This window comes from Mustelus asterias, chromosome 29 (genome assembly GCF_964213995.1).
Source record: "Mustelus asterias chromosome 29, sMusAst1.hap1.1, whole genome shotgun sequence".
Lineage (NCBI taxonomy): Eukaryota > Metazoa > Chordata > Chondrichthyes > Carcharhiniformes > Triakidae > Mustelus > Mustelus asterias.
The window spans coordinates 15,726,022-15,749,533 of record NC_135829.1 but is presented as its reverse complement, the minus strand read 5'-3'; the positions used below and the strand labels follow the sequence as shown (position 1 = coordinate 15,749,533).

At 47.4% G+C, this 23,512-nt stretch overlaps 1 protein-coding gene across 3 annotated transcripts in view; it reads left to right on the top strand.

Moving 5' to 3' along the window:
• The first annotated feature begins 1,248 nt into the window (after window positions 1-1,248).
• LOC144480544 (RNA-binding protein with multiple splicing 2) overlaps window positions 1,249-23,512 on the top strand; it is a 136,794-nt gene continuing 114,530 nt past the window's right edge. For 2 of the 3 annotated variants that reach the window (XR_013495684.1, XM_078200122.1), the window contains exon 1: window positions 1,264-1,962. Coding sequence is in view for 2 of the 3 variants with exons in the window: in XM_078200122.1 (XP_078056248.1) it covers window positions 1,915-1,962 (48 nt within the window). In the remaining variant the exon portion in view is untranslated. Of the gene's footprint in view, window positions 1,963-23,512 lie in introns of all 3 variants that reach the window. The other variant, XM_078200121.1, reaches the window with a different exon arrangement.

The following is a 23,512-nucleotide window of genomic DNA, read 5'->3' as shown; positions in this document are numbered from 1 at the left end:
TCGAAAAGCGTCCCTTGACAGTCTTTGACACCAGTGAAGAGTTTTGTGCATCCGGACATTCCCAATGTATGGTTATCTTACCAAATGATAATTTCCCCCAATCCTGTGGGAATAACGATGCGTGGAAGGGTTTGTGCTGTAGGGTTAACACGCTGACACCAGAAGTGAACATTCTGTCCCCTCCCCTCCAGCTTGTTTGCCCTCACGTTACCCCCAGGGAGAGGGGGGGGGGGAAATGACAATATTCCCAAGTGTTATGGCCCGTGAGAAGAAGGGAACAATTTGCAATCCCATATATATGCAGAAATCCGAAAGACTCGCTGACTAATTTAGCCATGCTAAATTCTCCCTAAAGTAGTTTATTTATCAGTCACAAGTAGGCTTATATTAACTCTGCAATGAAATTACTGCGAAAATCCCCCACTCCGGCGCCTGTTCGGGTACACTGAGGGAGAATTTAGCATGGCCAGTGCACCTAACCAGCACGTCTTTCAGACTGTGGGAGGAAACCCACACAGACGCGGGGAGAACGTGCAGACTCGCACACACAGACAGTGACCCAAACCCAGAATCGAACCGGGGTCCCTGGTGCTGTGAGGTAGCAGTGCTAACCACTGTGCCACCAGTCCCTCAGCGTACCTGAACAGCGTGGCAACTGGGGGATTTTCGCAGTAGCTCTTTCGGGTACCAACATAATAAACGAACTCAAATTAACTTAGGGACAAAGTAAAAGGGGCAGCTCCCCAAAAGGAAGGGGGGAACAGCCCGAACCAAAAACAAAGTCGAAAGGAAACTTAAAACGTCAAAGCAAAAGGTGATTATCGGGGTCGATAATACACCCCAGCCCCTGCGGTGCCCAGCGGTCGGGGATTTTTGCAGTAACCTCATCGTAGTAACTTCATCACAGTGTCAATGTCAGCCTATTTGCGACACTAAATAGAAAGGAATAGATAAAAGAGAAGTATCCAAAGAGTTAAACCTCCCCATTCCCCAACCGGAGACAGTGATCACAATCTCTGCACAAAAAAAAAATAGCTGCCTGGCTGGGTCTATGTGAGAAAGATTGAGGGGAGTAGAGGGGGTGGGAGAAAGTTCAGTCTGAAAGCACATCAAAGTTAACTTTTTTTTTAATTGAGAGAGGGAGAGAAGAAGCTGATTGGAGCTGGGGTTTCCAATGGAGACCATGACGCAGGAGATTTTGGATTGCCTCCCAGCTGGAGTACATTGTTACATTTCAAATCCTGCTCTGTGTCCTAATTGACTATCAAATTGGACGGGGGCTTCTCTGGGATCAGAGCTGATTGCCTCACGCTCCTCCCCACCTCCACTCCACCCCACACACACACCTTGTCCAAGGCAGTTTACCAGCCCCCACCCCCCTCCTCCCTTTCCCCTTCCCCCTGCTGCCTTTGTTTTTCCTCTTAATCTGAGGAACACGTGAACCAGATTGACGTGTGTTAAAGAAAACCAGGCTCCAGAGAAAATAAAGCAGCCACTTCTCCCCTCTCCAACCTTCACGGCGCACCTCCAATGCACTCCCAACACCTCCAGTCCTCCTTTTAATTTGCGTTGCCCCTTTTTTAAAAAAAGATTTTTTTTTTTATTTTGTAGGGTGTTGATTTTTTTTTTTGCTAAGGGACAACATATTCCACCCCTCTTTTCTCAGCACCCTTTGCAAAACTCCAGCACTAACCTCACCAGGACTTGTCACCTCTCGTTCCGTCTTGGGCAACACATCTGACTCTTGTCTCGCACCGGAGGAGAAGGAGAGAGAGAGACTTAGTCCCTCGGAGAAGGAGCTGTTACCCCCCCCCCCCCCCTCTCTCGCCAACTTGGAGGGCAAACGACTCCCGAGGCAAACGATCTCAGCCCCCACCACCCCCGCCCCCCCTACGAGAGGAGGGAGCCTGAACCATGAGTACGAAAAGTGATGAGCCCAGTAACAACAATAACGAAGAAGAGGTAAGAGTTGAGGAGGGAGAGGGACTGGATACATTTCGGAGGGGGGGGGAAACCTCTTGCCGATTTCAGCGCTTGCTACATTCTCTGGCAGTGTTGTTTTTAAAAAATGCAGTGTTCCGGCTTGGAAAACTTTAGATGGCTTAGATTTTGTTCTTGGACCCTTTTTAAATATCTACTGGAATTCTGCATAAGTAGTGGTGGCTGTGTGTGTTGGGGGGTTAATCCTGTAACAGTTCTTGTAAAGTTCCACTGTCTAGGAGACTACCAATCACCATTTAAACCTGTTTTCAAAGCCTTTATATTTGATCTATTTAGTAGGCAAGTTGTTTGAATATCTTAAATTTGGCTGGGATGTGGTCTGTTAACCCCCATTTTAAAAGTCTTTACTGTATTATATATTGGGGAAATTGTGTGTGTATTTTGGAAGGGGAGGGTGAATCCTCAAGTCCAGTTTTTTTGGGAACTTCCACTTTCTCGACTCACATTACCATTCTAACCCCCTAACCCTGTTTTTAAAAGTCTTATTATCTCTTCAGGAAATTGTGTATTTTGGAATCTTCATGTCCAGTTTAAATTCCACTTACTAGGAGATTCCAATTACCATTCTAACCTGTTTAAAAAGTATTTATTTTATTACCTATTTAATAGGGAAGGTGTTTGGATATCTTTATCTGGAGGGAGGGATGTGGCCGGTTAAAGGATGTGCAGTTAAGTGTCTTAAACGCTGTGACTTGCAGGTACCAACTACAGCTGCGACTTGTATTCGGAGACCCTGCAATGGGGGCAGTTAAACTACATGTCGTTCAGTTAACGCGCGCTCTCTGTCTGTCCCCCTACACCGTAAGATTGCTCCCGTCCTGAATCATTTGTTCTGGGGGATAAATGTTTCTTAAAGGAGGGGGACCAGCACCACAGTTTCTATGTGCTGGGTTCTCGGGTTCGAGTCTTGTGGCATGGACTTGGAGAGTCAAGTGATTCTTGCAGTCCAGATGCGAGTCCGCAAGGGATATCAACTTAAACTCGCTATAATGCTACATTCCGCCGGTTGTAATGCTTGTCCCTGTTTAGGAAGTGCTGTAGAAGGGTGATTTTCAAAAAAAAAGAACGTGCCAAACCGCTTAACCCGGGCCAAAGCAGTGTCTCTCCTCCATCCTAGGCTGCAAGTGCCACTCTGGGGACAAATCAATGTACAAGGAGGGAGAAGTGGGGCTGGGAGTTACCTCGTTCGAGTTATGCCAGCAGCTGAAACAATGTTAAGTGCGATAACTTCCCCTCTCAAAGTATCCTGGATCGACACAGTCTATTTTCACAGCTCGTGGTTTGTGTGGTTGGAAGAGACAATCTTGTAGTCTGCCACCGTTGTATCTCCAGAATATGATCGGAATTCGAAGTCATAATTCCTTGCCTCCGGGGGGTGGAGGGAAGAGGAATGGTTACAACGACAGGGACAGAATTTGTATTGAAGCCAGTTTGCTTTCCCCCCCCCAATTCATAGAATTATGCAGCCCAGGAGGGGCCCATTCGGCCCATTATGCCTGTGCTAGCCCTGAAAGTTATCCAATTAGTTCCACTCTCTCTCGCTCTTTTCACCCCATCCCATATCACTTCTCTTCCCCCCCCCCCCCCCTTCAACTCTCTATCCAATTTCTCTCGTGAACCTTGCTCCCACCCCAAAGTAACTTGCTCTGCAAGAAAATAAATCTTCCCCCTCGTTCGTGTGTGCTTTCTTGAATTTGCTTTGTGGTTATCAGCCCTCCTGCTAAAGTTTCCAAGTTTTAGTGTCTCAAATAGGCTTACGTTAACACTGCAATGAAGTTACTGTGAAAATCCCCTGGTCGTCACACTCCGGCGCCTGTTCGGGTACACCTGAGGGAGAATTTAGCACGGCCAATGCACCCTAACCAGCGTGTCTTTTGGACTGTGGGAGGAAAGTGGAGCACCCGGAGGAAACCCACACAGACATGGGGAGAACATGCAGACAGTGACCCAAGTTGGGAATCGAACTTGGGTCCCTGGTGCTGTGAGGCAGTAGTGCTAACCACTGCTGTCGTTCTGTTTGCTGTTTTTGTACTGTTGCTTGTTAAGTTCTCCAATTTGATTCTGGTCATGCCATTTAAAAAAAATACGGAAGCTTTATTTTAAACAAAAAAAACTTTGCATCTCCAGTCTGTCTCTAATGTCTATCCCAATTAGTTGGAGACTGGATACATGAGTTGTCAAGATAATGACTTAACCATTTAAGTGGAAGCTAAATCTAGATCAAAATCTTTAAACAACTTTCTCTTGTACTGGGAGAGGAATTTTGGGTGGTGAAGTTGTTTGTCCCAGTATGTAGGCCAGTGGTTAAGTACTGCTGCCTCACAGCGCCAGGGGCCGGGGTTCAATTCTGGCTTGGGTCACTGTCTGTGCGGAGTCTGCATGTTCTCCCCGTGTCTGCGTGGGTTTCCTCCGGGTGCTCCAGTTTCCTCCCACAGTCCAAAAGGCGTGTTGGTTAGGTGCATTGGCCATGCTAAATTCTCCATCAAAGTTTGTTTATTAGTCACAAGTAGACTTTAACACTGCAGCGAAGTTACTGTGAAAATCCCCTAGTCGCCACACTCTGGCACCTGTTCAGGTACACTGAGGGAGAATTTAGTATGGCCAATGCACCCTAACCAGCAAGTCTTTCAGGCTGTGGGAGGAAACTGGAGCACTCGGAGGAAACCCACACAGACACGGAGAGAACATGCAGACTCCACACAGTGACCCAAGCCGGGGATCGAACATGGGTCCCTAATGCTGAGGCAGCAGTGCTATGGTGACCAGGGGATTTTCACAGTAACTTCATTGCAGTGTTAATGTAAGCCTATTTGTGACGTTAATAAACTTTAACTAGGGGTAGTCAGGCTTGCATTGTTGCCCCATCCCAAGCACTCTGGTTCATAGCAATTGTTTGGACAAGTTGGCCAATGTTTGTAACAGTTTCTGAAACTTTTGGCATTGCAAATGTGCATAATGTCAGTGGTTAGCGCTGCTGCCTCACAGCACCAGGGACCTGGGTTCGATTCCCAGCTCGGATCCCTGTCTGTGTGGAGTCTGCACATTCTCCCCGTGTCTGCATGGGTTTCCTCCCAGGTGCTCCAGTTTCCTCCCACAGTCCAAAGATGTGGAAGGGGCTCCTTTTCTTCCATGTGACCTATCCCCCTCTGTTTTCTCTTCCAAAGATGTGTGGGTTAGGTGGATTGGCCGTGCTAAATTGCCCCTTAGTGTCAGGGTGACTAGGGTAAACGCATGGGGGTTATGGGGATAGGGCCTGGGTGGCATTGTGGTCGGTGCAGACTCGGTGGGCTGAATGGCCTCCTTCTGCACTCTAGGGACTATTTGATTCATTTGGATTGCAGCAAGTTGAAGTGATTCATGGCTGGCCTACTCCTGCAAGGTATTAGCAAGAACCGACAAGTTGTTGGAGGGCATCAAGCAACCCTCCCCTGATCCCATGTCCTGGGATCACTTTGCTGTCTTGGGGACTGTGTTGTGACCCTAACTTTGTGTGAACTGAAGCCAATTGTATCTGCCTCCGCTGTTCAAAAATGTCATTTGGGGCAGTGGGTTCTGAAATCCGCTATAATAGTGCCACCTGTTCCCAGGACAGGTATGGAGGATTCCTCTTCACTTGGGCCTGGGAGAGAATATTCCGCAAAGAATTCATAAACTCCTGCTGGAAGTACAGCTGCATTGTAACAGTAATACTGGGAGGAGAACACAATCCACTGTTGGAATTTCATTAGCCAACAGCCAGACTTGTTGTTCCCTAGGGGACTTCTTTCAGTGACTGCCTCTACAGATGGCCCTCTAACGTATGCACTTAAAAATGCTTCTCTTACTATCCTTTTTCCCCCTCCTCCTGAAGGCCTCACTGGAGTTAGTAACCCAAGTTTAAACGTGAATCTCCAATGTACGCAGTGATATGATACTAGCTTTTGCTGACCTCTACATGTGTCAGACAGGTAGGTAGTAATCTCTGGGTCTCACCCCACACAAGCGAGAGAAGTGGGGAGGACCAGTGTGTGTGGTTTGAGGCAGAGTGGCTTCAGTTCCTTGGGAGAATTGGGGCCAGTTCTGCAGCAAAATGTACCTATTCGGAAGTTGGGCCTCAACTGGACTGGGATCAATGTCCTTTTGGGAAGATATACGGGAGGAGGCAAGGAATTATGACTTCAAATTCTCCATCATATTCTGGTGATAGAACTGTGGCAGATTACAAGTGTCTCTTCCAGTCACACAAACCACGAGCCTGTATAATTTATTAGTGTGTAAGTAGGCTCACATTAACACTACAAAGTTTAGAAAAATCCCCAATGCGTGCTGGTTAGGCCAATGCCCCTAACCAGCACATCTTTGGACTGTGGGAGGAAACCGGAGCACCCGGAGGAAACCCACGCAGACACAGGGAGAACGTGCAGACTCCACACAGACAGTGACCCAAGCTGGGAATCGAACCCGGGTCCCTGGCGCTGTGAGGCTAGTCATGATGTGGAGATGCTGGCGTTGGACTGGGGTAAACACAGCAAGAAGTTTAACAACACCAGGTTAAAGTCCAACAGGTTTATTTGGTCGCAAAAGCCACCAGCTTTCAGAGCCTTGAGGCTTAACCTTAGGCTCTGAAAGCTTGTGGCTTTTGCTACCAAATAAACCTGTTGGACTTTAACCTGGTGTTGTTAAACTTCTTGCTGTGAGGCTAGCCACTGACGTAAAAGAAGAATAAATAAAGTGCACATTCTAACTTTGGAACACCAGGCAATGGTAGGGCAGGAAAGTGAGGCGGCAGTGGTTAACGCAGCTATCTCTCAGCGCCAGCGACCGGGGTTCGATTCCTGGCTTGGGTCACTGTGCAGACTCCGCACAGACATTCTCCCCGTGTCTGCATGGGTTTCCTCCCACAGTCCGAAAGACGTGCTGGTTAGGTGGATTGGCCGTGCAAAATTCTCCCTCGGTGTACCCGAACAGGCGCCGGAGTGTGGCGACTAGGGGATTTTCGGTGTTCATTATCGTGTTAATGTAAAACCTACTTGTGACACTAATAAATAAACTTTGAACAAATAGTTATAATGAGGAACTTGAATTCGCTGGCTCGAGACGAGGTGACACATTTTAGTTGTTTGAGGGGGGCAAGAGTTCCTTGTGAATTTTCTACAGCAGTGTGTTTCCAGGCCAACCAAGACGTGGGTAGACCTGGTTCTTGTGAATGATATGGACCAAATGGATTGCTAATCGTAGAATCCCTACAGTACAGAAGGAGGTCATTTGGCCTGTCGAGTGTGCACCAACTCTGACAGTGTCTTTACCAGCCCCTCTTCCCTGCATGTTCATCATGGCTAATCCCCCCACCCCCCCTTCCCCCAAACCTACATTTGGCAGACAGTCATGAGGTTTAGGTTGGCTATGGGATGAGAGAAAAGGAACGTTGTGGAATAAGAATTAACTCTGGGATGGGGGAAGCCAACCTGAGTTGGGTAAGAATGGCTCTGTTCCAGATCAATTGGAGTCGTTAGTTGACAGAATGGTCCCTGAACAATGGGCTGTACTTTGAGGTGGGTGCGTTCAAGCACAAGCGAGGTATTTTCACAGTGGAAAGGCAGGGCAAAGAAATTCGGGGCCCCCTGGATGACAGGAGAGATTGGAAATGAAGCTGTAAAATATCACAGAATCTCTACAGTGCAGAATGAAGCCATTTGGCCCATCAAGCCTGCACTGGCAACTATCCCATCCAGGCCCTATCCCTGTAACCCCATGTAGTTAACCTGCTGATCCCCTGACACTAAGGGTCAATTTAGCAATGTACCTAACCGGCACGTCTTTCAGACTGTGGGAGGAAACCGGAGCACCTGGGGGGAGGAGAACGTGCCAACTTCACACTGACCCAAAGCCAGAATTGAACCTGGGTCCCTGGTGCTGTGATGCAGCAGTGCTAACCCACTGCTGCCAAATGAAAATTGTCAGGTGCATAATACAACTTGAGAACTAGGAGTAAGCAGGTTCAGTGGGGAAATGGGCAAGGAGGAAAGTGAAGAATATGGAACTAGCCTGGCAGCTAAAAGGCAATCAGTCTTTTATAGTTAAATAGTGAAAAAGGAGGTGAGGGGGCTGATTCAGCACTGAATAGGAGATTTGTGCGTGGAAGGGAGAGGATGTAGCTGATGTATTAAATGAATATTTTGCATTTGTCTCTGACATGGGACAAGATGCAGTGCTGGCCAAGATCTAATCTGGAATTTGTGTATGGGTTTAAAATTGTTGAGGAGATATTGGACAGGCTGTACTTAAAATGGGATAAGACTGTGATTCATCCCAAGGGGTATTGAGAGTGTGAAAATTTGCAGAGACAGTGGCTGTACTTTCTGAATCCTCCTTGGACTTGGGTGCGGGGGGGGATTGCAAATATTGCACCCTTCTGGTAGCACAATAGTTAGTACCACTGCCTCACAGCGCCAGGGACCCGGGTTCGATTCCCAGCTAGGGTCCCTGTCTGTGTGGAGTCTGCACGTTCTCCGTGTCTGCGTGGGTTTCCTCCGGGTGCTCCGGTTTCCTTCTGCAGTCCAGAAGATGTGCTGGTTAGGTGTATTGGCTGTGCTAAATTCTCCCTCGGTATACCCCAACAGGCGCCAGAGTGTGGTGACTAGGGGATTTTCGGTCACTTCATTACAGTGTTAATGTAAGCTTGCTTGTGACAATAATTTAAAAATAACCTTGTTCCAAAAAGGTTGGAACTATACACCCAGCAACAGGCCAGTTTAACGTTGATGGGGAAGCTTCTAGAAATGAGAATTCGGGACAAAATTAATAGTAATTTGGGCAAATGTGGGTTAATTAAGGAAAATTTTATAGAATCCCTACAGTGCAGAAGTAGGCCATTTGGCCCATCAAGTCTGTACCAACCGTAATCCCACCCAGGCTCTATTGCTGTAACCCCACACATTTACCCTGCTAATCCCCAACACAAGGGGCAATTTAACATGGCCAATCAACCTAACCCGCACATCTTTGGACTGTGGGAGGAAACTGGAGCACCCGGAGGAAACCCACGCAAACACTGGGAGAATGTGTAAACTCCACACACAGTGACCCAAGGCCGGAATTGAACCTGGGACCTTGGTGCCGTGAGGCAGCAGTGCTAACCACTGTGCTGCCTGAAAAGTCAGCATGGATTGAAGGAAAAGATGTTTTTAACTTGCTGGAGCTGGGATAAGAGGGTTGATGTGGTGTACATGGACGTCCCGAAAGGGATTTGATACAATGTCGCATGACTGACTGACACAGCAAGGTTATAGAAATGGGACTGCAGCAACAGAGGTACAGAATTGGCTGAATACGAGGAAACTGGTGATGTTTTTTTGGTTGGATGAGAAGTTGTAGAGGAGTGATAGGAGCCTTTCTTTGATGTATATTAGTGACCTAGACCTTGGTATACCAGGCACAGTTTCAATCTTGCAGACAATACAAAACTTGGAAGCAGTGTGAGCCATGGGGAGGATAATGTAGAACTTCAAAAAGTCCCAATGGATGGACAAGTTGAATGCAGTGAAGTGATTTGGTGGGTGGCAGTGGTTAGCACTGCTGCTTCACAGCTCCAGGGACCTGTGTTCGATTCCCGGCTTGAGTCACTCTGTGTGGAGTTTGCACATTCTCCTCGTGTCTGTGTGGGTTTCCTCCAGGTGCTCCGGTTTCCTCCCACATTCCCAAGATGTGCGGGTTAGGTTGATTGGCCATGCTAAAATTGCCCCTTAGTGTCCCGAGATGCGTAGGTTAGAGGGATTAGTGGGTAAATGTGTAGGGGTATGGCGATAGGGCCTGGGTGGGATTGTGGTTGGTGCAGACTGGATGGGCCGAATGGCCTTTCTGCATTGTAGGGTTTCTATGATTCATTTTGGTGTGAAAAATGTGGAGAGACTGTCCAGAAAATAAACGGTACAATCGGTACAGGAGTGAAGGGAGTCTGCGTGTTCTGTGTCTGAGTTTCCTCCAGGTGCTCCAGCCGCCTCCCACACTCCAATGTGCAGGTTAGGTGGATTGGCCATGTTTAAGTGTCCCAAAATAAGTTAGGGGGATTAGTGGGGTTGGAGTACAGGGATGGGACGTGGGTAAAACTCTCCACTGGACAGCCAATGCAGGCTCGATGGGCCAAGTCTGGATTCAGACTTGGATGTATATGTGTGTAAGCCACTGAAGACAGCCTGTCCAGTTGAGAGCGTGGTTAATACAGCAGGGCGTAGAGCTTGCAAGTAAGGCGGTGAGGTTGTAGGGAAGACTGGTCTGGCCTCTGCAGTATTTCTGGGTGCCACACTGTGGGAATGAATGTGAAGGTGTGGGAGAGCATGCAGATAAGTTGCGAATGGCCCCAACTTCAGTTGTACGCAGCAAGATTAGAACAATGGGGAGAAAGTGTTCCCATTGGTGGATAGATCCGAGGACTGGAGTGCACAGATGGTTGGGTGGATTGGCCATGCTAAATTGCCCCCTAGTGTCCAGAAGATGTGTAGGTTAGGTGGATTGGCCAGGCTAAGTGTGCAGAGGGATGTTCTCTTGGAGTCAGTGCAGACTCAATGGGCCAAATGGCTGCTTTATGCATGTAGGGATTCTATGGTAACTGAACTGGAAAAACTCAGCACGTTTGGCAGCATTTGTGGAGAGAATGGTTAGCAGTGCTGCCTCACAGTGCCAGGGACCTGGGTTCAATTCCCAGCTTGGGGTTACTGTCCGTGTGGAGTCTGCACATTCTCCTCGTGTCTGCATGGGTTTCCTCCGGGTGCTCTGGTTTCCTCCCACAGTTCGAAAGACGTGCTGGTTAGGGTACATCGGCCAGGCTAAATTCTCCCTCGGTGTACCCGGGCAGGTGCCGGAGTGTGACGACTAGGGGATTTTCACAGTAACTTCATTGTTATGCAAGCCTACTTGTGACACTAATAACATTTTGAGTCCAGTATGACTGACTCTGTGGAACTTCTGATTTTAAGGCAATTAACGAGAAGGCATATGAGGAATATCCCTTTTTGATGCCTAAAATCTGGAATGCCTGTTGTGTGGATGGAAGAAAATTCAATCCCGGCATTTGACTGGAGGGGAAGGGGGAGGAAGGGAAGATGGAGTGGCTCTGGGTGAATTACTACTTTGGCGAGCCAGCACAGACATGGCAGGCCGAGTGGCCTCCTGTGCTGTAACCATTCCTGTGCCCCAAAGGATGCTGATTATCTATCATGCCCAGATGAGCATTTTGCCATAACTTGGTGTGGCTCAGTGGCTAGCACTGCTGCCTCCCAGCACCAGGGGTCTGGGTTCGATTTCTGGCTTGAGTCACTGTCTGTGCAAAGTCTGCACGTTCTCCCCATGTCTGCGTGGGTTTCCTCCGGGCGCTCCAATTTCCACCCACAGTCTGAAAGATATGCTGGTTAGGTGCATCGGCTGTGCTAAATTGTATGTATCCAAACAGGTGTGGCGATTTGGACTTTTGCAGTAACTTCATTGCGGTGTTAATGTAAGCCTACTTGTGACACTAAACTTTTAAAGAGTGTAAGTTGTCAGTGAGTGCACTGAGCTGAGAGCTCGTGTTGGCAATTGGAAGCCATCTCCAACACCACACTCCCAGGGCCACTGGGTTAGGGAGACCTGCGCAGCAAGTGCATGAAGCCAGCTTCTCTTAGACTTGGAGAGATTTTTCACATTTGGCTGTAAAAGGCGCAGAGAAGTTTTAACTTGGACGCAGGAGAGATTACATTTTTCTCCTTCCGTGAGGGTTGGGCAACTGGAGTCGTTTTGCTGGACTGTGACTGAAGTGTGGAATTTCAGAAATCCACTTGCGTCCTGGGCTGGTACGGACCTGGGAAGGTTCCAGCCCTCGCTTGTACAAGCAGGAAACAATTCATCATGCATTAGCGTTCAGGTCTGTTCTGCTGCCTAAAGAAACGCTTTGGGTGGGCATTTAGCAGTCCCTGCTCTGGGAGTGTGCACGAGTTGCTGCAAGGACTGGTTTTTAAAACTGCGATCTGAATCAGTGAAGCGAATGTAAATCAAAGGGGATTGAGGGGTGAAGATTTCCCTTCGTAACTCTTGATTGTCATGTTGTTGCTTTTGCAACAGAGAAGATTGAGTTCAGCATTGGATCAGTCTTTGATTTGATTTATTATTGTGTCGCATGTATTAGTATACAGTGAAAAGTATTGTTTCTTGCGCGCTATACAGTCAAAGCATACTCTTCATCGAGAAGGAAAGGAGAGAATGCAGAATGTACTGTTAGTCTTAGCTAGCGCATAGAGAAAAATCAACTTAATGCAAGGTAGGTCCATTCAATAGTCTGATGGCAGCAGGGAAGAAGCTGTTCTTGAGTCGGTTGGTACGTGACCTCAGACTTTTGTATCTTTTTCCTGATGGACAGTATGTCTGAGGTCCTTGATTTATGCTGGCTGCTTTGCTGAGGCAGTGGGAAGTGTAGACTGAGTCAATGGATGGGAGGCTGGTCTGCATCTAATTGTAGAATCCCTGCAGTGTAAGGAGGCCATTCAGCCCATTGAGTCTGCACCCACTCTTACCCAGGCCCTATCCTCATAACCACATCTTTACCATGCTAATCCCCTGACCTGTATATCTTTGGACACTTGAGCAGTTTACCGTGGCCAATCCACCTAACCTGTGCATCTTTGGACTGTGGGAGGCACCCGGAGGAAACCCATGCAAACTCCATACGGAGAGTTACCCAAGACTGGAATTGAACCCAGGTCCCTGAGGTAGCATTGCTAACCACTACACTGTGCTGTCATGTGGTTAATATTCAGCAGGGGGGGGGAGACTATTTATTAAGGAGCAGGTCAGCTTAAATAGCAACCTATTTAAGAATGATCTTTCTGTATTTCCTTTTTGTGTTCTCCCTTCTGTTCAAAAGGCTATCGATAGTCTTTACCCGGAGGTTTATTGAGGTCATGCTCATAACCTGTGCTTGTTGCTGAGGTGCAGTGTCCTCCCTGAACATTTGAGTCGATGAGACAAGATTGTACAGCTCCCAGTTTTGTCACACCATCAACTATTTAACACCAGTTGCTTGTTCCCTGAAATAGAAGCTCATTGAGGCTGGAGGAAGCCTTGTTCCGTTTCCAGTTTTGTTTGGCGCCTCCTCTCCAGCCTCTATGTACAGGTTCCTGGAAATGTGTGCAAGTATTCCCTCCCCATAGCTGGCCTGAGATTGGTCAGAGATGTCGCTTTTTTTTTAAAAAGAGCATTCTACCAACCCACTGGAAAATAACATGCAAGTATCTGGAAAGAAAACAGTTTAAAGTTACTGAAATATACGGTTCAAGTACACTTGATTGGGGAGATTCCATAAAATACTTTTGTCCGCTCGATCAGGCAGAGTTGGATGATCAGCCGTGATCATTGAATGGCGGAGCAGGCTTGAAAGGCTGAATGGCCTCCATCAGGCTGAGTTGGATGATCAGCCATGATTGCAATGAATGCAGGCTTGAAGGGCCGAATGGCCTCCTGCTGCTCCTAGATTTTCTGCAGCAATTGTGTTTTGTTCTTGGCATTAACACTCGATGCCAGTACAACGGCCTCAACAATCTGATATGGATTTCCAGTTCTGACCCATGGAATACTGGCCCTCGATGTCTATCACTCCTGAGTCAAGACTGCTATGGTGATAGTTGGTAGACTTGGATGTGCTACCCAAGCTCAGCTCTGTGCACCCAATATCCAATTGTTGATTTGTATCCTGGCCACTGGGACATTGGCTGTGGTCAACACACTACTTAAAGCCCGTTGCTTCTGGTCTTTGGAACTTGGAAGCTCCAACGACCAGAAAGTGCTGAGACTGCATTTCAGATGGTCCCGTGTACAACTATGCAATTCTGTAAGTGTGTGGCGCAGTGGTTAGCACTGCTGCCGCACAGCACCAGGGACCTGGTTTCGATTCCCTGTTTGGGTCACTGCGTGCGGAGTCTGCACGTTCTCCCCGTGTCTGCATGGGTTTCTTCCAGGTGCTCTTGTTTCCTCCCACAGTCCGAAAAACGTGCTGGTTAGGTGCATGGACCTGAACAGGTGCCAAACTGTGACCTGGGTGAATTTCACTAACTTTGTAATAATGTAAGCCTTACTTGTGACACAAGCTTTAAACTTCACAGCACAGGAACAGGCTCTTTGGCCCTCCAAGTCTGTGTCAATTATAATGCACTAAGTAAACTTAAACACAGCCTTTACTTGGTCTATATTCCTCTATTCCCTCCCTATTCATGTACTCATCCCGATAGATGCCTCTTAACTGTGCTGATCCTGCTTCCACCACCTCTGGCAGCGTGTTCCAGGCACCCACCACCCTCTGCGTGAAATACTTCCCCTGCACATCTCCCTTAAACTTTCCCCCCTTGCAACTTGAGCCTGTTACCCCCCGGGGGGGGGGGGGGGGAACCTCCTGACTGTCCAAACTAATGATCCAGAAAGCCAAAATTGTGTCGCAGCGTTGTTTAGAACTATCCTATTAATATTTGATCTTTGAAACTAGAAAATGCTGGGAAAACTTTTAAATTTACTCCATTGGTGTAGCACAGTGGTTAGCACTGCTGCTTCACAGCTCCAGGGACCTGGGTTCGATTCCCGGCTTGGGTCACTGTCTGTGTGGAGTTTGCACATTCTCCTCGTGTCTGCGTGGGTTTCCTCTGGGTGCTCCGGTTTCCTCCCACAGTCCAAAGATGTGCAGGTTAGGTTGATTGGCCATGCTAAAATTGCCCCTTAGTGTCCCGAGATGCATAGGTTAGAGGGATTAATAGGTAGAAAATGTAGGGATATGGGGGTAGGGCCTGGGTGGGATTGTGGTCGGTGCAGACTCGATGGGCCGAATGGCCTCTTTCTGTACTGTAGGGTTTCTATGATTAAGCAATGCAACTTATTTACCACTTGCGTCAGTACTAGCTGTAAATAAAGTTTTAGTGTCACAAGTAGGCTTACATTAACACTGCAATGAAGTTACTGTGAAAATCCTAGTCTCCTCACTCCAGGCCCTGTTCAGGCGTACAAAATTTAGCATGGCCAATGCACCTAAGCTGCATGTCTTTCGGTCTTGGAGTCAGAGGTTTACAGCATGGAAATAGGCCCTTCGGCCCAACTTGTCCATGCTGCCCTTTTTTGTCTGTCTGTTGTGGGAGGGACAGGGGGGGGGGTGGGGAAAAGAACCCGTGCAGACTCTGCACAGTGACCCAAGCTGGGAATCAAACCTGGGTCCCTGGCACTGAGGCAGCAGTGCTAACCACTATGCCACCTTTGCAATTGAGGCAAAGTGGTCTTGGAATCTGTTTAAACCTGTAAATGACCTGTGGGAATAAGGATGCTGAGTAACTGGGAGCACAACTGTTAACAGCAGGATATCTTTGGCCAGGAATATAGCAACAATTTGGGCTTTAGTATCTGGGAGTATGAGGAGGAGCTGCTTTCTGGGGGAGTTTGAACTGACTGCATCCATAACAAGTAACCCATTTGTGGGCAGCGCAAGTGGTTAGCACTGTTGCCCCCTCGGTGTCGGGGATCCTGGGTTCAGTTCCTAGCTTGGGTGACTGTCTGTGTGGAGTTTGCTCATTCCCTGTGTTTTGTCTGGGTTTCCTCCGGGTGCTCTGGTTTCCTCCCACAGTCCAAAGATGTGCTGGTTGGGGCACTAGCCTTGCTATATTGTCCCTCGGTGTACCCAAGCAGGTGTTGAAGTGTGGCAACTAGGGGATTTTCACAGTAGACATGATGCTAAATTGCCCCTTAGTATCAGGAAGGATTAGCAAGGTAACTACATGGAGTTATGGGGATAGGGCCTGGGTGGGATTGTTGGTGCTGGTTCGATGGGCTGAATGGCACTGGAGGGATTCTGATTTTGGTTTAGTGGACCTGCTGAAACGACCTCGTGGTGAACCATAGGAGCAATGTAAAACTCAGACCGACTGAATAGGATGCAGGGCTAGTTTTTAAATCTTGCCTGGAGTTTGGGTTGGATGAAGTCAAAATCTTTGGGTGTACTAAAAAGCATTCCACCCAATTCTGTGACCTTAAACCCCCCACCCCCACCACTGTCCTTGCCCAGGGAGCTGGGTTAAAACCATGCCTGTATCCTGGATGACACACTAACATCAGATTCTGGAATCATTGAACAGAAATTAGTTCTGACGTACCAATATTGTGGAAATAGTGTTAATGAGCATTCTACCCTAACACCCTAGTGAAACATTACATTCTGCACCCTCCCCTTTCCTTTATATACAGTAGGCTTTGGATAGTGCACAAGAAACTATACTTTTCACTGTTAATACATGTAATAAATCAAATCAACCAACTCTAACAGCTTCTTCCCTGCTGCCATCAGACTTTTGAATGGACCTACCACATTAAGTTGATCTTTCTCTACATCCTAACTATGACTGTAACACTGCATTCTGCACCCTCCTTTCCTCCTCTATGAATGGTATGCTTTGTCTGTATAGCGCGCAAGAAACAATACTTTTAACTATGTTAATACATGTGACAATAATTTTTTTGTGGTCTGGGTGCCACTTCAGACTGTGGTTCCCTGGAGACACTCTTTGAAATGTTCACTTTGAAACCTCTTTTCAAATCCTCATTCTTGATGAATACACCAGTTGTAATCGAACAACATTTCTGTATCCCCAAACTCCTCCCAGGCCCTGTTGCCCTTGTCCGCAATCTGCCCTTATTCAGATACCCCACTGGCCCTGTGCTTCAAACCTGTTTTCAGTTCTTTGTCAGAGACCACCTCAGTCTCTTGAAATTTCTATCTCTCCTGAATCCCTCATAGAATCCCTACAGTGCAGAAGTAGGCCATTCAGCCCATCAAGTCTGCACTGACCACAATCCCACCCTATCCCCATGCATTTACTCCAGCTAGTCCCCCTGACTAAGGGGCAATTTAGCATGGCCCATCCACCTAACCCGCACATCTTTGAACTTGGCCCCTCAGCTGCTTCATGCTTGCTCTCGTGCTCTTCCCCCAGTGCCACGGCCCACCACAATCTCTGCACTTCAGTTCTTGTCCCTTGGTCATGGCCTCCTTCTGCACTGTAGGGATTCTATTTGGTCCATTGAGCCTCCGCCAACCCCACCCCAGGTCCTATCCACATACCCCTACATATTTACCCTACTGGTCTGTCAGTCGGGGGCAGTTTAGCATGGCCAGTCCACCTAACCGGCATCTTTCAGACTGAGGATACCAGAGCACTTGGAGGAAACCCACGCAGACACTAGGAGAACATGCAAACTCCACGCAGTGAGCTGAGGCTGGAATCGAACCCGGGTCCCTGGCACTGAGGCAACAGTTCTAACCACTGTGTGCTGTCATTCTTTGGATTGTTTGTACCTTTAGCTGCCTAGGCCCCAAACTTGCATGATTCTGTTACCGAACCTCCCACTTTATTTTCATAAGCTGCTGCTTAAGATGGCACTGATGCCTCATGGCACCAGGGACCTGGGTTCAATTCTGGCCTTGGGTCACTGTCTGTGTGGAGTCTGCACATTTTCCCCATGTCTGCGTGGGTTTCCTCCGGGTACTCTGGTTTCCTCAGTCGAAAGACTGTGCGGGTTAGGTTGATTGGCCATGTTAAATTGCCTCTTGGTGTCAGGGGCAAGCAGGGTAAATGTGGGGTTACGGGGATTGGTCTGGGTGGCATTGTCAGTGCACTCTTGGGCTGACTGGCCTGTTCTGTATGGTCGGGATTTGATTTATTGGGATACAGTGAAAAGTAGTTTGCATGCTGTACAAAGCATACTGTTCATAGAATACATAGGGGAGAAGGAAAGGAGCGAGTGCAGAATGTAGTGTTACAGTCATAGCTAGGGTGTAGAGAAAGATCAACTTAATGCGAGGTAGGCCCATTCAAAAGTCTGACAGCAGCAGGGAAGAAGCTGTTCTTGAGTCGGTTGATACGTGACCTCAGACTTTTGTATCTTTTTCCTGAAGGAAGAAGGTGGAAGAGAGAATGTGTGGGGTCCTTAATTATGCTGGCTGCTTTGCCGAGGCAGCGGGATTCTGATTCTTAAAACCTACCTCTTTACACGAAGCTTTTGTGACTACTTGCTTATGTTTTCTTAGTAGTTGCTGTAAGTTGCTTAACTTCGTTCGTGGAGCTGGCAGTTTTATCCGTTTTATAAATAAAACATTTCCAAAGGGCTTGCATCTGAAGGTTCTAAATTTACCAACAAACTGGCACATTCTTGTTCGTAACCAAGTTCAACTTGACTCTTATTGTTTTCCCCCCCTCTATTGATAAGCTCTGATCCCTAGTCTGTTTAGATTGATGGAAGGGAGGGTATGGATTTGAGATTGTGCTGTCTCTTTGCACTTTGCTGCAGTAAGTTTCCACTTCAATAGCTGGATTGAATCACATGCTGCAGGAAACAAGGTCAGCTGAGCATTTTAAAGGGAGTGGAAGGTGCGTTCCGAAGGTGAGCTCACTCCTGTTGCTATAGAGCCTCTTGACATTTTGACCTAGTGCAGTGCTGTGTGCTGTTTGCATGCAAGCTTCTCTTGGTGTAGGGGCAGCACAGTGGTTAGCACTGCTGCCTCACAGCGCCAGGGACCTGGGTTCGATTCCCTGCTTGGGCCACTGTCTGTGTGGAATCTGCACATTCTCCCTGTGTCTGTGTGGGTTTCCTCCCACAGTCCAAAGATGTGCAGGCTAGGTGGATTGGCCATGCTAAATTGCCCCTAGTGTTGGGGACTAGCTAGGGTAAATGGATGGGGTTATGGGGATAGGGTCTGGGTGGGATTGTGGTTGGTGTAGACTCGATGGGCTGAATGGCCTCCTGCACTGTAAGGATTCTATGATTTGAGGTCTGGGTTAGGTGGATTGACAAAGTAAGAGTTTTAACAACAGGTTAAAGTCCAGCAGGTTTATTTGGTAGCAAACACCATTAGCTTTCGGAGCGCTGCTCCTTCGTCAGATGGAGTGGAAATGTGCTCTCAATTCTCATTTCCACTCCATCTGACGAAGGAGCAGTGCTCCGAAAGCTAATGGCATTTGCTACCAAATAAACCTGTTGGACTTTAACCTGGTGTTGTTAAAACTCTTGCTGTGTTCACCCCAGTCCAAAGCCAGCATCTCCACATTAGGTGGATTGGCCATGTTAAATTATCTTAGTGTAGGGGGATTAGCAGGGTGGGCAAATGGGGTTACAGGGATAGGGTGGGATTCTGTGTTTCTTCCAGGTGCTCGGATTTCCTCCCACAGTCAAAAGATGTGCGGATTAGCTTGATTGGCTGTGCTAAATTGACCCTCGAGTCAGGGGGATTCGCAGGGTAAATGTGGCGTTGCAGGAATGGGGTGGGATTGTGGTTGGTGCAGACTCTGGGCCGAATAGCCGCCTTCTGCACCTGTAGGGATTCAATGATTCCAGGGACTCGCTGCTTTGACGTTGAGCTAGTGGCTAACTTCTCAATTAGGAAGAGACATGTAGTAAGAGTCAATGGGTCAAATGGCTTTATTCTGTGCTGCTACCTAACTGTTAGAACCTCCAATGTTGAATCTCCCTTGCATCTCTTCCTTTGCCCCAGAAATGCAGTAAACAGCTTAATACGGAAGACTTGTCTTCCTTGCTTTTGCAACAAAGCTAATGCTTGAGGTCCAGGTTTTGATGCCAGTATTACCATAATGGGTAATTTTGTTTTGGGATCTTGAAGTCTTATCTACCCAACCTCCTTGTACAACCGAAATATCCATACATGGCTATATCTAATGTGCGTGTAAACTTGGCTGCGATTGGGCTGCCTGCTTATCAAGCAGAATAAGACTGGTGTAGATGATTCACAGGAGATTTAAACAACGCTGCCAAAAACTGCTATTTTTGGATCAGAGCTTCCATAAAATGACTTGCAAGTCGTAACAGCTATTTGAACTGTTCATTTCATCTAAATACTTGTGTGCTCCAAAATGAACCATTTTCAGTTTTGGGTGAAAGGCAGATCATTATTTAACGATGCATGTTGGCTGCTTCCATTCTGGGCCGGGGGGGACGGTTTGTGATGCTCTGGGCATTTGAGTTGTGGCTGTTTGTCGCTCTGGGATTTTTGGGTTCAAGTTTATTTTGGTGTCGCAAGTAAGGCTTGCATTAATACCGCAATGAAGTTGGTGAAAATCCCCTACTTGCCACACTCCGGCACCTGTATGGGTACACTGAGGGAGAATCTAGCATGGCCAATGCAACTACTCAGCACGTCTTTCAGACTGTGTGGGAGGAAATGCATGCCAAACAGACTAAATCTGGCAAGATTCATAAGGGGGTTACCCCTTGTCCTTCTGAGCCAAGTGGAGACCCAACCTGCTTCGATCATTCCTCCCATTCCCGGATTCAGCCTGATGAGCCTTCCTTGAACGGCCTCCCATGCAGGTATATCCCTCTTTAACGAGGCCAGGTATTGACTAACCAATGCTCTGTATAGTTGTAAATGTGACGTTCCTACTTTTGTATCGCTTCAAAGAAGAGACATAGAATCATAGAATCCAGAAGGAGGCCATTTGGCCCATCAAATCTGCACTGACCACAATCCCAGCCAGGCTCCACCCATGTATTTACCCAGCTAATCCCCTGACACTATGGTCATGCTAAATTGACCCATCAACCAAACCCCCACATCTTTGGAGTGTGGGAGGAAACCAGAGCACCTGGAAGAAACCCATGCAGATACTGGGAGAACGTGCAAACTCCACAGTCACCCGAGGTAGGAATTAAACCTGCGCCACTGGTGCTGAGGCAGCAGTGCTAACCACTGCCACCGTAGCGCATAGAGTTGAAGCTTTTTGTCTTGCACTCATTGGGACTTTGGTTTTCTTGCATCTGTCCATGCCTACGCTATTGTTAAAGCCCACCAATGCCTCTCGGGAGATGAACAAAATTTGGCATGTCAGCTACAACTCCAACTTCTACAGATGCACCATAGAAAGCATTCTTTCTGGATGTATCACAGCTTGGTATGGCTCCTGCTCTGCCCAAGACAGTAAGAAACTACAAAAGGTCGTGAATATAGCCCAATCCATCACTCAAACCAGCCTCCCATCCATTGACTCTGTCAACACTTCCCGCTGCCTCAGCAAAGCAGCCAGCATAATCGAGGACCCCATACACCCCAGACATTATCTCTTCCACCACCTTCCTTAGGGGAAAAAGATATAAGTCTGAGATCACGTACCAACTGACTCAAGAACAGCTTCTTCCCTGCTGCTGTCAGACTTTTGAATGGATCTACCTTGCATTAAGTTGATCTTTCTCTACACCCTAACTATGACTGTAACACTACATTCTGCACACCCCTTCTCTATGAATGGTACGCTTTGTCTGTATAGCATGCAAAAAACCATACTTCTCACTATGTTAATACCTGTGACAATAATAAATCAGTGCAAGGCAAAAGGCTTTGGCAGTATGTCTTTTTTCCAGCAATCCTCCAGTTCAGCACTGCCAAGTGACTGTTCCCTATTTTGTACACCTCACCATAGATAACATTCAATTTGCCTTCCTAGTTATCTGATGTATCTGTTCGCCAACTTGTATAATTCACGTCCAAAGACACCTAAATCCCTCGATTCACAATGTTCCCGAGTCTTTCTATTAAATCTGTTTCTATTCCGTCCACATGAACCCCTTCCAGATCATACCCTATCTTTTTGATTTGACACATGTATTAGTATACAGTGAAAAGTGTTTCTTGCACGCTATCCAGATAAAGCATACTGTTTATAGAGTACGCAGCAGAGAAGGAAAGTTTGAGAATCTGCCAAATTAATTTTGCACATTCATTTTTATTTGTATTGCTGCACAGACTTTGTATCCTCCTCGCAACGTGCTTTCCTACCCTTTCTGTATCACCAGCATTGGCTACAATGCAGAAACAGAAAATGCTGGAAAATCTCAGCAGGTCTGACAGCACCTGTGGAGAGAGAATAGAGCCAACGTTTTGAGTCTGGATGACTTTTAGAGCTGAAGACAATAGAAATTAGGGTGACATTTGTACTGTTGGGGTCAAGGCTAAGAAGGGTGCTGATAGCAGCGTTTATTCTTCAAGCTTTATGTGAATCTTGCTCTCTTTAGTCTATTTGGGGTGGGCAATAACGTGGGCAGCACAGTGGTTAGCACTGCTGTCTCACAGCGCCAGGGACCCAGATTCAATTCCCGGCTTGGGTCACTGTGCGGAGTCTGCACGTTCTTCCCATGTCTGTGTGGGTTTCCTCCCGCAGTCCAAAGATGTGCGAGTTAGGTGGATTAGCCATGCTAAATTGCCCTTTGGTGTCGGGGGACTGGCTAGAGTAAGCGCATGGGGATAGAGCCTGGGTGGGATTCTGGGCAGTGTGGACTCTGATGGGCTGAATGGTGGTCTCCTGACCTGTAAGATTCTATGAATAATGCGGGCCAGCCAGTGATGCCCATGATTGCTACATACAGATTAAACATCAATTGTTTTTATTCAATGTGAATCTTGCTAGATTTAGTCAATTTGGTGATGTTTGATCTGTAAATTGGGGGGGAAAATACCTTGTGGCACGGAATCCTAACGGTAATGAACTTGTCAAACCACTAAGAATTAGCATTTGCCCCTTGGCTTTTGAAGTTTGTTTCTTATCTGATCAGTAAAACTTGTCAAGATTTAAAAGTAGCTTCAAGTTTCTGGCACCTGATTTTTCTGCACTACATCTATACAATAATTGGCCTGGTTTGTGATAGTTGGTCTCATTTTGGGTAGAAAATAAGTAAAACTGCATCTAATCTAGTTGAGGACAATTTCTAACCCGTGGGAGCAAGTTTAATTAAGTGTCTACAATTTGTACCAAATCTAGACTTGAATGGTGGGCCTTTTCTAGGTACAGGCTTAATGTTTTAGTGTCGCAAGTAGGCTTGCATTAACACTGCAATGAAGTTACTGTGATGATCCCCCCCCCCTGGTCGCCACACTCCGGCGCCTGTTCGGGTACACGGAGGGAGAATTTAGCATGATCAATGCACCCTAACCAGCACGTCTCTCGGGCTGTGGGAGGGAACTGGAGCACCCGGAGAGGGGAAGAGAGAACATGCAGACTCAGTACAGACAGTGCCCCAAGCTGGGAATCGAACCCAGGTCCCTGGTGCTGTGAGGCGACAGTGCTTGCCCTGTGCTGAACATAATTGGAAGAACTATTGCTTTAATCTGAAGTGTACAGATTACTTGCATTACACAACATGCAAAATAGTTCTCAAATTCTAAAGTGAATGTCCTTAACGCTTCTGTATTCTGAGCATGACATCTCCTTGACCATGTGGTGTGAAATGACTGTATTGAGCCCTTGACTGATCCCAGCAAATACTTCCTATCTTTTTGTTTGTTCATAGGATGTGAACATTTCTGGCAAGGGCAGCATTTGTTATCTATCTCTAATTGCCCCAGGGCTGAACTGCTGCAATCCATGTTCGTCCACAGTGGTTGGCGCTGCTGCCTCACAGCACCAGGGACCTGGGTTCGATTCCGGCTTGGGTCACTGTCTGTGTGGAGTTTGCACATTCTCCCCATGTCTGCGTGGGT